This window comes from Jaculus jaculus, chromosome 6 (assembly GCF_020740685.1).
Source record: "Jaculus jaculus isolate mJacJac1 chromosome 6, mJacJac1.mat.Y.cur, whole genome shotgun sequence".
Taxonomy (NCBI): domain Eukaryota; kingdom Metazoa; phylum Chordata; class Mammalia; order Rodentia; family Dipodidae; genus Jaculus; species Jaculus jaculus.
The window spans coordinates 60,447,590-60,462,606 of NC_059107.1; the positions used below are offsets into that span (position 1 = coordinate 60,447,590).

The 15,017-nt window shown below is 44.1% G+C and overlaps 1 protein-coding gene across 1 annotated transcript in view; it reads left to right on the plus strand.

Moving 5' to 3' along the window:
- Slc4a5 (solute carrier family 4 member 5) overlaps positions 1-15,017 on the plus strand; it is a 179,857-nt gene that overhangs the window by 134,875 nt on the left and 29,965 nt on the right. The window contains exons 18-21 of the mRNA XM_045151539.1: positions 6,680-6,793; positions 8,918-9,079; positions 9,705-9,883; positions 11,106-11,178. Coding sequence (XP_045007474.1) covers positions 6,680-6,793; positions 8,918-9,079; positions 9,705-9,883; positions 11,106-11,178 — 528 coding nt within the window. The remainder of the gene's footprint in view (positions 1-6,679; positions 6,794-8,917; positions 9,080-9,704; positions 9,884-11,105; positions 11,179-15,017) is intronic.

The following is a 15,017-nucleotide window of genomic DNA, read 5'->3' on the forward strand; positions in this document are numbered from 1 at the left end:
CTCATAGTGTTTTTAAAGATTCATTGTTCTGATGACTGATATGTTGAAAACCATATCATGTGTTTACTGACCATATGGCCATTTGACTGTTTTCTTAGAAAGTGTCTATTTAAATCTGAGCATTTTTCAAATTTGTGTATATGTGAGCATATTTGAGTGTGTGTGCATAGGCCATCAGCCTCCAAAATCATCCTCAGGGTGCCATCTACCTTTATATTTATGTATGTGTCTATATATTGTATTTGTGTATGTGTAGATGCATGTGTGTGTGGAGACTAGAGGACAACTTCGGACATCACCAATTAGTTCATCAGTTAGGCAAAGCTAGCTGGCTACTTGTCTAATTGTCTCCACCTCCCCAGTGCAGGGATTGCAAGATAGGTACCACCATGCCTGGAATTTTTCTGTGGATACTGGGGATTGAACTCAGGTCCTCATGCTTACAAGACAAGCCCTTTACCCACTGAGCTATCTCCCAAGCCCCTGTTATACATTTTCTTTTTTAAAATATATTTTTTATTTTTTTTTATTTATCTGAGAGAAAGAGGAAAAAATGGGTGCACTAGGCCTCCATCCACTGAAGATGAACTCCGGATGCGTACGCCACCTGTGTATCTGGCTTATACGGGTCCTGGGGAATTGAACCTGGGTCCTTTGGCTTTGTAGGCAAGTGCCTTTAACTGCTAAGCCATCTTTCTAGCCCCCTTTTGCACATTTTCTATTTGGTTAGCTTTTTCCTATATTATGAGTAAAAACCTTTTTGTGATGATCATATGTGTTATAAATGTGTTTTCCAGGCTGGAGAGATGACAAAGTGGTTAAGGCACTTGCCTGCAAAGCCAAAGGACCCAAGTTAGATTTGCCAGGACCCATGTAAACCAAATGCACAAGGTAGTGCATGCATCTGGAGTTTGTTTGCAGTAGCCAAAGGCCCTGGCATGCCTATTCTCTCTCTCTCTCAAGTAAATAAAAAGTTATTATCTTAAAAAATATATATATCTTAATGGATGGATCTGGAAAGGATTATAGTAAGTGAGGTAACCCAGGCCCAGAAAGCCAAGTGCCACATGTTCTCCCTCATATGTGGATCCTAGCTACAGATGATTGGGCTTCTGCGTGAGAAAGAATTATTAGCAGAGGCCAGTAAGTTAAAAAGGAGATATAAAGGGAAGAGAAAGGAAGGGAGGAGGGTACTTAATAGGTTGGTATTGTATATATGTAAGCACAATGATTGAGATGGGGAGGTAATATGATGGAGAATAGAATTTCAAAGGGGAAAGTGTGGGTGGAGGGGAGGGAGGGAATTACCATGGGATATTTTTTATAATCATGGAAAATATTAATAAAAATTGTGAAAAGAAAGAAAAAAATATATATATATCTTTTCCATTCTGTAACTGCCATTTTGACTTTTTTTAATGTTTTATTTTTCTTTATTTGAGAGAAATAGGCAAGGAGAGAAGAGTGTGTGTGTGAGAGAGAATAGGCATGCCAGGACTTCTAGCCACTGCAGACAAACTCCAGATGCATGCACTACCTTGTGCATCTGGCTTACATGAGTCCTGGTGAATAATCAAACCAGGGTCCTTTGTCCCCCTTTTGACTTTTTTTTTTGTTTTTCAAGGTTAGGTCTCACTCTAGCCCAGGCGGACCTGCAATTCACTATGTAGCCTCAGGGTGGCCTCAAACACAGCGATCCTCCCACCTCTGCCACCCTTTTGACTTTCTTAACAAGATCTGTTGATTAACAAGTTCTTTACTATAATCAAATATAGTAAAACTCTCCTCAAGGGAAATACCGGACAAGAGATGTAGTGCTACATTATCTTATAAAAAAATTAAAATATTAAAAATTTGAATTTCTTTTGTGCTTCTCATTAGTGCATATTGATTATGCATACTGTTTATCTTTCATGTTAGAGCTACAATTCATCAGAATTGATTCTGATGGATAATGAGAGATACTGTTTCTTTGTGTTTTTGCATAAGTAGCCAATTGTTCCGGTCCTCTTTTAAAGGCCACCGTTTCTCAACTGTTTCACAAGACATCTTTTGCCATATCTCAAGTGTTCCTGTATGACAGAGTCCCTTTCTGGGTTCTTTAATTCTATTTCACTGGTTTACTTGTACAATAGTAGCACAGCCTTAAGTTCTACATGTGTAACACTTAATTCTTTAGGCCAAATTCTTCATCTTCATCTTTTGCACTAATACAATCTTTACCTTTGCGTTCCTACATGACATTTAGAACCATCTTAAATTTCACACTTAAAAACTTGCTAGTGGACTGGAGAGATGGCTTAATGGTTAAGGCGCATGCCTGCGAAGCCTAAGGACCCAGGTTTGATTCTTTAGGTCCCACCTAAGCCAGATGCACATGGTGGCGCATGCATCTGAAGTTTGTTTGCAGTGGCTGAGGGCCCTGGTGTGCCCATTCTATCTCTCTCTCTCTCTCTCTCTCTCTCTCTCTCTCTCTCTCTCTCTGTAATAAATAAACAAAAATCAATCTTAAAAAAAACCTTGCTAGCACTTTAATAGGATTATCTTGGTTCTGTGTCTAACTTGGGGAAAAATTAGTGTCTCTCAAATTTTGAGTCTTCTGATTGATGAATATAGCAAGTTCAACTTATTTTTACCTTTCTTCTCTCCATAACATTTTATAGGTTTTGTCTTAAGGTATAAAACTTTTTATTTTATTTATTTTAAATATTTTTGTTTATTTTTATTTATTTATTTGAGAAGCGACAGACAGGGAGAGAGAGAATGGGTGTGCCAGGGCCTCCAGCCACTGCAAATGAACTCCATACGCGTGCACCCCCTTGTACATCTGACTAACGTGAGTCTGGGGGAATCAAACCTTGAACTGGGGTCCTTAGGCTTTACAGGCAAGTGCTTAAGTGCTAAGCCATCTCTCCAGCCTTTAATTTTTTATTTTTGAAGTAGGGTTTCAGTCTAGTCCAGGCTGACCTGGAATTCACTATGTAGTCTCAGGGTGGCCTTGAACTCTCAGCCATCCCCTACCTCTGCCTCTCAAGTGCTGGGATTAAAGGCATGCACCACCACACCTGGCTTATACAACATTTTTGTTATATATTTATTTCCAGGTAGTTGATTTTATGCTATTATCTTATTTTATTTTTTAGAAAGAGAGAGAGAGAGAGAGAGAGGGAGAAGGAGAGAAAATGGGCATGCCAGGGCCTTTCAGCCAAGGTGAATGAACTCCAGACACGTGCACCCCCTTGTGTACATATGCGACATTGCATGCTTGCATCACTGCATCTGGTTACATGCGACCTAGAGATTCAAACATGCTTTCTTAGGCTTTGTAGGCAAGTGCCTGAACTGCTAAGCCATCTCTCCAGCCTGATTTTATGCTATTTAGATGATAACTACTATTCATAATTTAGTTTTGTTTGTGACTGGCCTAAACTAGTTATTAATGAAAACAGTGCTTACGTTTGTGAGCAATGGCTGTGCTGTGGGAAGGGGTGCTTAAAAAAACTTTTAGCAATTCTCTTCTACTATAAACCCATGTATACTCTCCTAAAGCCATCTCAAATAATTAGTACTATTACTTCTAATAATAGTGAAGAGACATTTAACATGAGTAGTTGAATTTTTCACAATATTTTGTAAGTAATCTTTAGGAACTTTCACAATCCACAAACTGAATAAAAAGAGTGCACCCTCAAGTTTCTTCCCTCCCCACTTTCAACCACCAACTCTCAAGTCAAATGCTACAGCAGCAACTACCTCTAGGAATGTCTATCAGTTAGCTGCAGGGTGAAAAATAATTCACACAGAATGAAATTCTTGTGTTACCAATGACTTTCCCTTAAAATACTTAAAAATTTAGCCAGGCATGGTGGCGCATGCCTTTAATTCCAGTACTTGGGGGGCAGAGGTAGGAGGATCACTGAGAGTTTGAGGCCACCTTGAGACTACATAGTGAATTCCAGGTGAGCCTGAGCTAGAGTGAGACCCTACATCAGGAAAAAAAAAAAAAAAAAAAAAAAAAAAAAAAAAAAAAAAACATATTATTCCAGGAATACTGATTGAGGGTAAAAATAAAAGCAAGTGGAATTTTTGTAATTTTTTTTGTTTTTGAGACAAGTTCTTACAGTAGCTAAGACAGTCCTCAAACTCATGGCTTCCCAAGTGCTAGGATTGCAGGTGTGAGCCTCCACACCTGGCTACTCTCTGAATTTATTAACAATAGAATAAACAAATGGGAAAAAATCATGGAAACCTTAAGCTGCAACTAATGTACACAAACTATAGCTACGTCTATCTGTAAACAAAACATCACAAAATAATGCTGAGCAAATAAATTTGCAGAATATTACAAGTTATATGATACCATTTATGTAAAATTTAAAAATTTAAAAAGAAGCCAGAAGAAAAAAAAGAAGAAGCCAGGCATGATGGCTCACAACTTTAATTCCTGGAGGCAAAGGTAGGAGGATCACTGTGAGTTTGAGGCCAGCCGCAAGTCAGCCTGGGTTAGAGTAAGACCTGAACACAGAAAAAAAGAAAAGAAAAAGAAAAACAAAACAAAATTTTAAAAGAAATACGTTTTGTTGATATATGTATGTATTTAGAACATATGTGCATATTTAGTAAAAGCATGGAAATAGTCAACTTTGAATTCAGACCAGTAGTTTTCAAAAAGAGCAGTCAGGGATGACACTGATGACAGAAAGGCAGAATGGGTAAATCTATACTTAGGCTAGAAGGGAGCCCATACCTATATATTGCATCCAGGCTAGACCATATGAGATTGGCTGTATTTGACTGTTTTGGTGTACAAAAAATGGCAAATCCATATGATTTAATTTAGTAGTCTATATATATATATATGAATGAGAGAGAATGAGGCAGAGGAAGAGAACGTCAGAAAGAATGGGCATGCCAAGGCCTCTAGCTACTGCAAATGAACTCCAGATGTATGTACCACCTTGTGCAGCTGGCTTACGTAGGTCCTGGGAGAATCAAACTGAGGTCCTTTGGCTTTGCAGGCAAGTGCCTTAACTACTAAGCCATTTCTCCAGCCCCAACTTAGTAGGTTTTTTTTTTTTTTTTTTGTAATCTGTAAGCTATAAGAAAGAAAGATATACCTGGTATACCTCTTGGTTCTTCTATAATTAATATATTTATATATTGTTATAGGTTTTTCATCTTTTAGATCCACTTATAGATAAAACACAGAGTATTTACAGAGCAGAATGTGGGTGCTCCAGGACTTGGCCACTAGAGATCAAGGTGTTGGTACCACAGGTGAGAGGGGCAGGGGAGGGGATAGGTGGTGGCAAGGACGTCGATTGCAACCCCCAACTCCCACAATGGATAAGAGGTATTGGTAGGTTCTGGAAACAGAGGGTTAATTACAAAATACAAAATACAAAGAAAAACCACAGAACAAAACTTACAAAGATTTGAAATGAAGAAAGAGCAAGAGGGATAGTTTAAGTACATCTAAACCCTTGTTCATAGGTAAATCAAAACATGAAGCTATACATCTGTTAATTGACATAGAAGAGACCTCCAGAACTAAAATTAAGCAGACATAAATGAATATAAATATATGAAAGGTAGGATTCAAATGAGGGAAGGTGAGGTAAGGACTATGTTTTTCACTTGGTTTTTTGTTGTTGTTGTTTTGCTTTTTTGTTGTTGTTTTTGGGTATTTTTGAGGTAGGGTCTCACTCTATCCCAGGCTGACCTGGAATTCATTATATGGTCTCAGAGTGGCCTCAAATTTTCAGCAATCCTCCTACCTCTGCTTCACTGTCTTTTTATACTAAATGCATTTTTTGTTTTCATGAGATAGGGTCTCATTCTAGCCCAGGCTGAGCTGGTCTCAAACTTACAGCAATCTCCTACCTGTGCCTCCTGAGTGCTGAAATTAAAGGTGTGGACCACCACACCCAGCTCTAACCAATTCCATGTTGTTTTAATAACATGTGGGAAGTAGGGGTTCAGGGAACAAAGGCAGTGTGGTTATGGCCTCTGACCATCAAGCTGCTATCTTTGAAATGGTAGGTCTGCATTGGGGTCTCTCTGCCCAAAGTGGAAGTAAATCAGTGCAGAGGACACCGGTTCAGAAGGCAGGAATGTGGCTGAGGACAGGCCTCCTGAAACAGAGGAGCAAAAGGCTGGAGGCTCTTGGCAGACGGGAGGTCTGAGAGTAGTCAGTACCTCCCACCACAATGGAACTGGGGGCCTTCCTCCAAGCCCAGCTGTGGTGCAACAACTTGCCACATGTTTTGTGGAGCTAGGGTTTCTTTCTGAGTTCACCCCACTACACCAGCTGGGTGGCAAGCCCGGTCTGTTGTACTTGAGCATACCTTTAGCAAGGGCCGCCGTGGCTATAGATCATAAGAACTCCAGCTCTGACCACCACATTCCAAGCACCCTGAGCTGCCATCACTCATGTGTGTCTCCAAGGAGGGTGCGATCATGGTCACCATCTCCAGAGGAGGAAACTGTGGCTCTGAGAGATGGTGCTTCCCTGGGATTGCCAAGCCAGGATCTGAGTCCATTCCTGTTGACTTCAGCATCCAGCCCATAACCATTCTCATTCTCTTCATTGCCACCAGAAGAGCAGGTCCTGGAGAAGAGCAGGTCCTGCCTTCCCTCTTATCGTCCCTCCCCTCACATCCTTCCTTCCCTTCTGCAGGTGCGGGCCCTGGTGGCTGACTTTTCTATTGTTGTCTCCATCCTACTATTCTGTGGAATTGATGCCTGTTTTGGCCTGGAAACTCCAAAACTACACGTGCCCAGTGTCATCAAGGTTTGCCCCTGTCCTTGCTGCTCGCATTCACTCTGCCTGCCCCCACCCCCACCACAGCTGCAAACCCTTTTCAGCAATCATCAGACTTTTCTCTCTCAGCCAGGAGACCCTGTTGGTTCTCAGCCTGGGCTCCTTGTGCAGCTCCTGGGGGTGGTCATTTGAGAGATGGGTGGGGACATAGTCACCATGAAATCTTAGCTCCAGAAGGGAAAAGATTCTAAAATCCAGCTTCCAGCCTAGGCGAAGCCTCTGGATTCTGTTTTGTATTTTCCAGTTCCCTGACCTATAGAAGTCTATAGGCTGGACCACCTGGATTCTGTTGAAATAATTCTTCAGAACAGCTATCTCCAAAGTATGGTGCCTGGACTAGTGTCACATCTCTCACTTGGCAGCTTAGATGTGCAAATTATCAGGGGCTGGGGAGACAGCAACTGGTGGGCAACTACTTACCTTGCAAGCATAAGGACTGGAGTTCTACCCTCAGAAGACATGTTTAAAAAAATTTTAAAGGTGGTGTTAAAGGTTTAAAGGTGTGGTGGTGCATGTCTTTAATCCCAGCACTTGGGAGGCAGAGGTAAGAAGATTGCTGTGAGTTTGAGGCCAGCCTGGAACAAAAGAGTAAGTTCCAGGTCAGCCTGGGATGGAGTGAGACCTTATCTCAAAACAAACAAATGACCCAAAAGGATGGATATGGTGGTGCATATTTGTAGTCCAAATCCTGGAGAGGTGGAGACAGGCAGATCCCTGGGGCTCACTGGCCACCAACTTTAGTCTACTTGGTGAGCTCCAGGCCTATGAGAGACCCTGTCTCAAAACAAGGTGAGCTGGGTGTGGTGGCACATGCCTTTAATCCCAGCACTCAGCACTTGGGAGGCAGATGTAGGACAGTTTGAGGCCACCCTGAGACTACATAGTGAATTCCTCGTTAGCCTGGGCTAGAGGGAGACCTACCTTGAAAAACAAAACAAAATTTAAAAAGTGGAAAGCAGACAGCACCTGAGAAACGAAATCCAAGGTTGTTCTCTGGCCTCCACACACACACATGCATGCACATAAGCACACACACACCACAAACAGAAATGCAACTTCTCAATCCCGTAGTAGACCCACAGACCTGTGGAATCTGAAACACTGAGGTGAGGGCCACCCTTTAACAAGCCTTCCATGTGATTCTAGTCATGCTTTCAAGTCTAAGAACCACTGATCAGGAAATTACTCATTAGACCAAAATTAGTGATTTGCTCATAGCTAAGATTAAGCCCTCAGAAGTGGACCAACCATCTAACCAAAGAACAGAGTCCATGTTCTAGAATTTACCCTCCCTTTCTTTGAAGTTTTGGCCTTCAAGATATTATTTCACAGTAGCTTAGATACATCTGAGTGGCTTAAACACATTTCATACAACTTGTGTTGGCCTTAAAATGAAAGTATCTCTCTTAAATATCTACTTCTGTACAGATAATCCTTTATTCTTTTTTTTGTTGGTTTGTTTTGTTTTTGTCTTTTTTTTTCATGGTAGGGTCTCACTCTAGTCCAAGCTGATCTGGAATTCACTCTGTAGTGTCAGGGTGGCCTTGAACTCACAGAGATCCTCCTGCCTCTGCCTCTCAAGTGCTGGGATTAAAGGCATGTGCCACCACGCCCAGTGATAACCCTTTATTCTTGATCAGCAGGGCTACACCAATGTTTAGTGTTTCACACACAATTCTCAGTGCTTCCCAGGCACATGGGAAGCACTGTGCTCAGCAGAGGCAGAAGTGTCAGACACTGGGCCGATCAGATCTTTATCCGGCTGGGCCTCCTTTCGGATTCTTGTTCTTTTGTGAGTGCACGGTCCTCCTGCCTTCCCTCTGCTCTTCACCTCTGTTTTCCCTTCAGCCCCAGAATGTAACAGCCCGTCTCTTTTGTCCTGCACCCCCATCTGGGTTTCACTCCCTCCTCTCTCCCATGTCTGCTGGCTTCTGTAATCTCCGTGAGGTTGCAGGTGCCTAATATCTGTAAGGAAAAGACTGTACTTGCAAAGCACCCCAGGTGGGGAAGGTGAGGGAGTAGGAGAGCTGGGCCAGCAGGCAAGTGCCTGGGACAAAGGAGAGAGGAAAGGGCATCTCCACTTGCTCTATTCAGCCCACGCGGCCTGACCGAGGCTGGTTTGTGGCCCCCTTTGGGAAGAACCCATGGTGGGTGTACCTCGCAAGTATCCTGCCTGCCTTGCTGGTGACCATCCTGATCTTCATGGACCAGCAGATCACAGCTGTCATTGTCAACCGGAAGGAGAACAAGCTGAGGGTAAGGCGGTTCTAGAGTCCCAGGGAATGGAGGGAACTGCTCCCTTCCATTCTTTGAGTAGAAGATGAGTTTCCACTTGGTGTCTTTAAGTGGGGGAGATATGACCTCTAATGAGGCCAGGGTGAGGATGCCTTTACCTCTCAGTGTCCCTCCAGCTCTGCGCCTCCTGCAGTGAGCCTGGAGGTCTAAGCGGATGCTGACAAAGAATAGATCTGAAATCACAAAGCAAAGGAACTTCCTTAGCCGCTTGGTTGCTGAAGCTCCCCCCCCATACCTTTGGGTCCAAGAAGACTCAGGCCACTCTTGGCTTCCTCCCAGTATGAACCTCACCAGGAACTTTAGAGATGCAGTGGTCACTGGGAAGAAGCCCTTCTCCCCAGGCACCCAAACCCGTTGCCTTTTCAAGCCTGGACATCCCTGTCCTCTACCCTTATTGCCCTAGCCTGGCTCACTCTAAAACCAAGTCTAGTGGTGGTGAGACCCAAATGCCTCTTAAGCTCTCACAAGAAGCACCTCAGAGTGGCAGCCCCCTGGAATACCCTCTGCCTTTGAGTCGTGTTTCAAAACTGACTGCTTTGAGGAGGAACAGGCTTCCAGATGCTTCTCCTGTCTCACTGCCCTGCAGAAGGCTGCCGGCTACCATCTGGACCTGCTCTGGGTGGGCATCCTCATGGCCCTGTGCTCCTTCACGGGGCTCCCCTGGTACGTGGCCGCCACAGTCATCTCCATCGCCCACATCGACAGCCTCAAGATGGAGACAGAGACCAGTGCCCCTGGGGAGCAGCCCCAGTTCCTAGGGGTCAGGTAGGAGGGGGCAGGGCACAGATCACCTGAACAGTTGTGACCAGCTTGAGGGAGGGGAAGTGGCATTTTATCAAAGTATTTGAGTGAAAGGGGCCCTGTCTGTGTGTGACAGTACCATGGCGATGGAGTGATATCCTTCAGAGAAGGAAGGAGAGAGACAAAAATTCAATTCTACGTGATACTTTTTTTCTTAGTTGTCTCAAATAATGAGCAGAAGTTCTCTCTGTCTCTCTCCCTCTCTCTCCTCTCCTCTTTTCTCCTCTTCAGAGTCTCATCTATAGGCCACCATTTCCTGCTTTGCTCTTTGTCCTTCTTCAAGACACTCCAGACCCCTGTCCCTGCTGTCCCCAAGGCCTCCCCATGGTTCACATCATGGGGTTCAAGCAACATTCCTCCAGAAAGCTTTTCTAGGACCAACTCTATCCCCTGGACTTCCCCTTTGTTGCCCCTTTCACACCCCCTACCAGGCCTCCAAAATGTTTCAGGCAAGCAAATACATCTACCCCTTAGGGTCCTTGAGCTCTACACTTGTGTCCTCCTAAAGTAACTGTCCTGGGAGCCGCTCTCTGCAGCTTTGGGACACCTGGCCTACCCAACCTGCTCTGGGAGAGGCTTCTTTACCTGGTTGCAATGGTCAAGATGGATGGGAAGGGCTCTCTCCCAGTCCCTTCCAACCTTAAAGCCTAAGCAACCTGCCCAGAGCTCTAAGATAAGTGGGGCCAGAGCCTGGGCACTCGGGAAAACCTCCTGGCTCCAGTCCCTGCTGCCTGCTCTGCCAGAAGCCAGGCCCCTTTCCCAGATCTTCATCAGTCATGACCCCCAAGAGTTGGAACAGAGTTATAAACACTATACCATATAGCCTCCTGATGTCAATGACATCTCTATTCTGCTCAGCTCTGGTATTCCTGGCCTTGTCTGATGCCCTACAAGGAAGTATAAGAGCCAAGATTCAGCCCAAGTCCTCATGGCTCGAGCACCTTAGCCATCAGTGACTATGAACATCTTCCCTGACGCTCCTACAAAATGCCTATTCTTGACCAGGGGCTCTCTGCTTTCCCTGAGCAGGTCATCTGGGCCTCAGACTACATGGCAGAGCCCTGTACAGAAGCTCCTTGCACCCCCAACATTGGATACAAGTCCCAAGACTGACAGAGAGCAGGGACTGAGAATGGTCCCTGTGCACCTCCCGTGTTACCCCTAACCACGCGCTTGTCTTTGCCAGGGAGCAGAGGGTGACCGGCATCGTGGTCTTTATCCTGACAGGAGTCTCCGTCTTCCTGGCTCCTATCCTGAAGGTGAGCTTCTGTTCCCACCTGGGCCAATTACCTGAGAAAGTACTAGAAGGGGGAGGGGTCCTTACACAATCCAGAGTCCACTGGCCTATGGGCCCATAAAAGAGGCAAGATTTTATTGTTGGTGGTAGTGGTTATTTTGGGGTCTTTTGTTTGTTTGTTTCTTTGTTTGTTTGCTTGCTTTTTTTTGAGGCAGGCAGATCTGGAACTCACTCTGTAGCCCAGGTTGGCCTCAAACTCCCAGAGATCCTTCCTAACTCTGCCTCCCAAGTGCTGTGATTAGAATATGCCGCCATGCTCATCCAAATAATTTTTTAAAGGTTTTATTTGTTTATTTGAGAGAGAGAATGGGTGAACCAGGGCCTCCAGGCACTGCAAACAAACTCAAGACATATATGCCACTTTGTGCATCTGGCTTACATGGGCACTGGGGAACCAAACATAGGTCCCTTGACTTTGCCAGCAAGCACCTTAACCACTAAGCCATCTCTCCAGCCCTAAATAAATTTTTTTGTGAGGCAGGATCTCACTTTAGCCCAAGCTGATCTGAACTCACTGTGTAGGTCAGGCTGGCCTTGAACTTATGGCAATAAGATCTTTGGGGGGTGGGGGTGAGTTTCAAGGTAAGGAATTCTAAGCTTACCTGGAATTCACCAAATAATCTCAGGTTGACCACCATGCCCAGCAGATATTTTTTTTAGGTAGAGTCTCCCTTTAGCCCAGGCTAGCCTGGAATTCACTATGTAGTCTCAGGGTGGCCTCAAACTCACAGAAATCCTCCTACCTCTGCCTCCCATTAAAGGTATGTGCCACTATGTCCAGTCCTAGATTTTTTTTAAGATAACAGAAGTAGAGACTATTTTTTTATTTTTTGATTTTCCAAGGTAGGGTCTCACTCTATTCCAGACTGACCTGGAATTCACTATGTACTCTCAGGGTGGCCTGGAACCCTCAGTGATCCTCCTATGTCTGCCTCCCTAGTGCTAGGATTAAAGGCATGTGCCACTACACCCATTTTAGAGAGTATTAAGAAAAAGAAAGACACTCCCAAGAAGGAGAGTGGGCTAGTGAGCTGGGAAAGCACTGGGCCATAAGTTGTTTGTATGTTATTTTCTCTTTTTTAATATTTACAATTTTTAAAAACTTTTTGACAACCTTCATACATGTACACAACGCACACTGATCCTAATCTCCTCCCACCACTCTCCTTTGGCCCCCTGCCCCACCCCCTTCCATGGGATCCCTTCTTCTCTCCAGCTAATCTGTCTTCTATTTTGATATCATAATTGGCTTTTGTCTCATATTATGCAAAACTCGTGTAGGCAGCAATAGTCCCTGTGGGGTCATGACTACCGTGGCCACAGCATTCCTAAGCACTCCTCCCCTTCGTCTGGTGCTTACATTCTTTTTGTCACCTCTTCTGCAATGGTCACTGAGCCATGGAGGATGTAAGAGATGTCTCACTTAGTGCTGAACACTCCACTATCACTTCTTCTCAACACTTTGATGAGTATTGAGTTTCAGTGCCATCTGAAGGCAATTTGGGCCACTAGTGTCATGATCTTTTTTTAGGTCACTTCATTGCGCCGCCTCTTACATTTGTATATCATGGGCTTTTCTTGTGCTATTCCATTGCTACACACATCCAGCAGTTCTTCCACTCAAAAGGCACATATCTTGGGCTGGAGAGATGGCTTAGCTGTTAAGTCGCTTGCCTGTAAAGCCTAAGAACCCAGGTTTGACTCCCCAGAACCCATGTAAGCCAGATGCATATGGTAGCACATGCATCTGAAGTTTGTTTGCAGTGGCTCGAGGCCCTAGTGTGCCCATTCTCCCTCCCTCTCTCTCTCTCTCTAATAAATAGGTAAATAAATAAAATATGTTTTATTTATTTATTTTTATTTTTTATTTATTTTATTTATTTATTTGAAAGTGACAGAGTGAGAGAGAGAGAGAGAGAGAGAGAGAGAGAGAGAGAGAGAGAGAGAATGAGCGTGCCAGGGCCTCCAGCCACTGCAAACAAACTCCAGATGTGTGCGCCCCCTTATGCATTTGGCTAACATGGGTCCTGGGGAATTGAGCCTTGAACCGGGGTCCTTAGGCTTCATAGGCAAGCACTTAACTGCTAAGCCATCTCTCCAGCCCTGTTTTACCTTTTATTTTATTTTTTGTTGTTGTTGTTGTTTTGAGGTAGGATCTCACTCTAGCCCAGACTGACCTGGAATTCACTAGGTAATATCAGGGTGGCCTCGGTCTCATGGCAATCCTCCTACCTCTGCCTCCTGAGTGCTGGGATTAAAGGCATGTGCCACCACGCCCGGCTAAATAAAATATTTTTAAAGGCAAGATCTTTTAAAAATTTATTTATTTGAGAGAGAGAGAGAGAATGGGCATGCTAGGGCCTTCCACCATTGCAAATGAACTCCAGATGCATGTGCCACCTAGTGCATCTGGTTTATGTGGGTACTGGGAAATTGAACCTGGGTTCTTGGGCTTCACAGGCAAGCATCTTAATCACTAAGAAATCTCTCTACCCCAGCCCCTTTTTTGCAAGATTATATGTATGTGTATATATTTGACAGAGAAAAAGAGGGAGAAAGAGAGGGAGAGAGAGAGATAACAGACATGCCAGGGTTCCAGCCTCTGCAAACAAACTCCAGACACATGTGCCCCCTTGTACATCAGGTTTACATGGGTCCTGTGGAATCAAACCTGGGTCCTTTGGCTTTGCATACAAACACGTTAACTGCTAAGCCATCCCTCCAGCCTGCAAGATCTGTTGAAAATATTTTTAGGGCTGGAAAGATGGCTTAATGGTTAAGGCACTTGCCTACAAAGCTTAAGGACCCAGGTTCAATACCCAGTACCCACATAAACCAGATGCAATTGGTGGCACATGCATCTGGACCTTATTTGCAGTGGCCAGAGGCCCTGGTGTGCCCATTGTCTTTCTCTCTGTCTGCCTCTCTCCTAAATTAATTAATTAATTAAAGTTTAAAAATATTTTTATATATTTGAGAGAGAGAGAAACAGAGACAAAGTGTATGTGTGAGTATGGGCACATGGGGAGCTCCTACCACTATTAATGAGCTCCATGTGCCACTTTGTGCATGGCTTTATGTGGGTACTAGGGAATCAAACACAGGCCATCAGGCTCTGCAAACAAGTGCCTTTAACTGTTGAGCCATGTCTACATCCCCCAAAAAGCACAGTCTTAATGTTTCAGAGTCAATGACATCATTTTCTGTTATGTTACATCATGTATTATCTTTGCCATCATGCCTGCTCTGCCCTTCCCATCCAGGATCCACTCTCTCAGCCTTGGGGGTCACCCTTCCCTCAGAAAGTTTTGACAAGTTCTCCCTACTTAGATCAGGAGCTTCCAGAAGGTGTGTCCATATTACTGTGGTTTGGGGCTCACTCAAGACCCTTTTGTCTGTTCATTTTCTGTAGTTTAAATCTTGCTGGTGGGGGCCTTTTGAGCTCTTTCCCAGGTTTGTTCTATGCTCCTCTGTCTTGTGTATTTGAGGCACATAAGTGACTTTTTCCCACACAGTCTGAAGGTCCTTTTGCTCATGTCCCACCAGCTAGAAGAAACTAATGATAGCAGAGAAAATTCAAGGCAGGTGTTCCCAGAAGTGTCATCTTCGGTCAGGAATGGGTTTTCTCTTCAGGCCTCTCTACTTTCTGTTCTCCACTGCATCCAATCACCTATGCCCACATAAGAATACTTTCTGAAGTTAACTATCCCAGCATTTTGCAGCTACATTTCCCCTTTAACTATCTTTTTTTTTTTTTTTTTTTTTTTTGGTTTTTCGAGGTAGAGTCTCACTCTAGCTCAG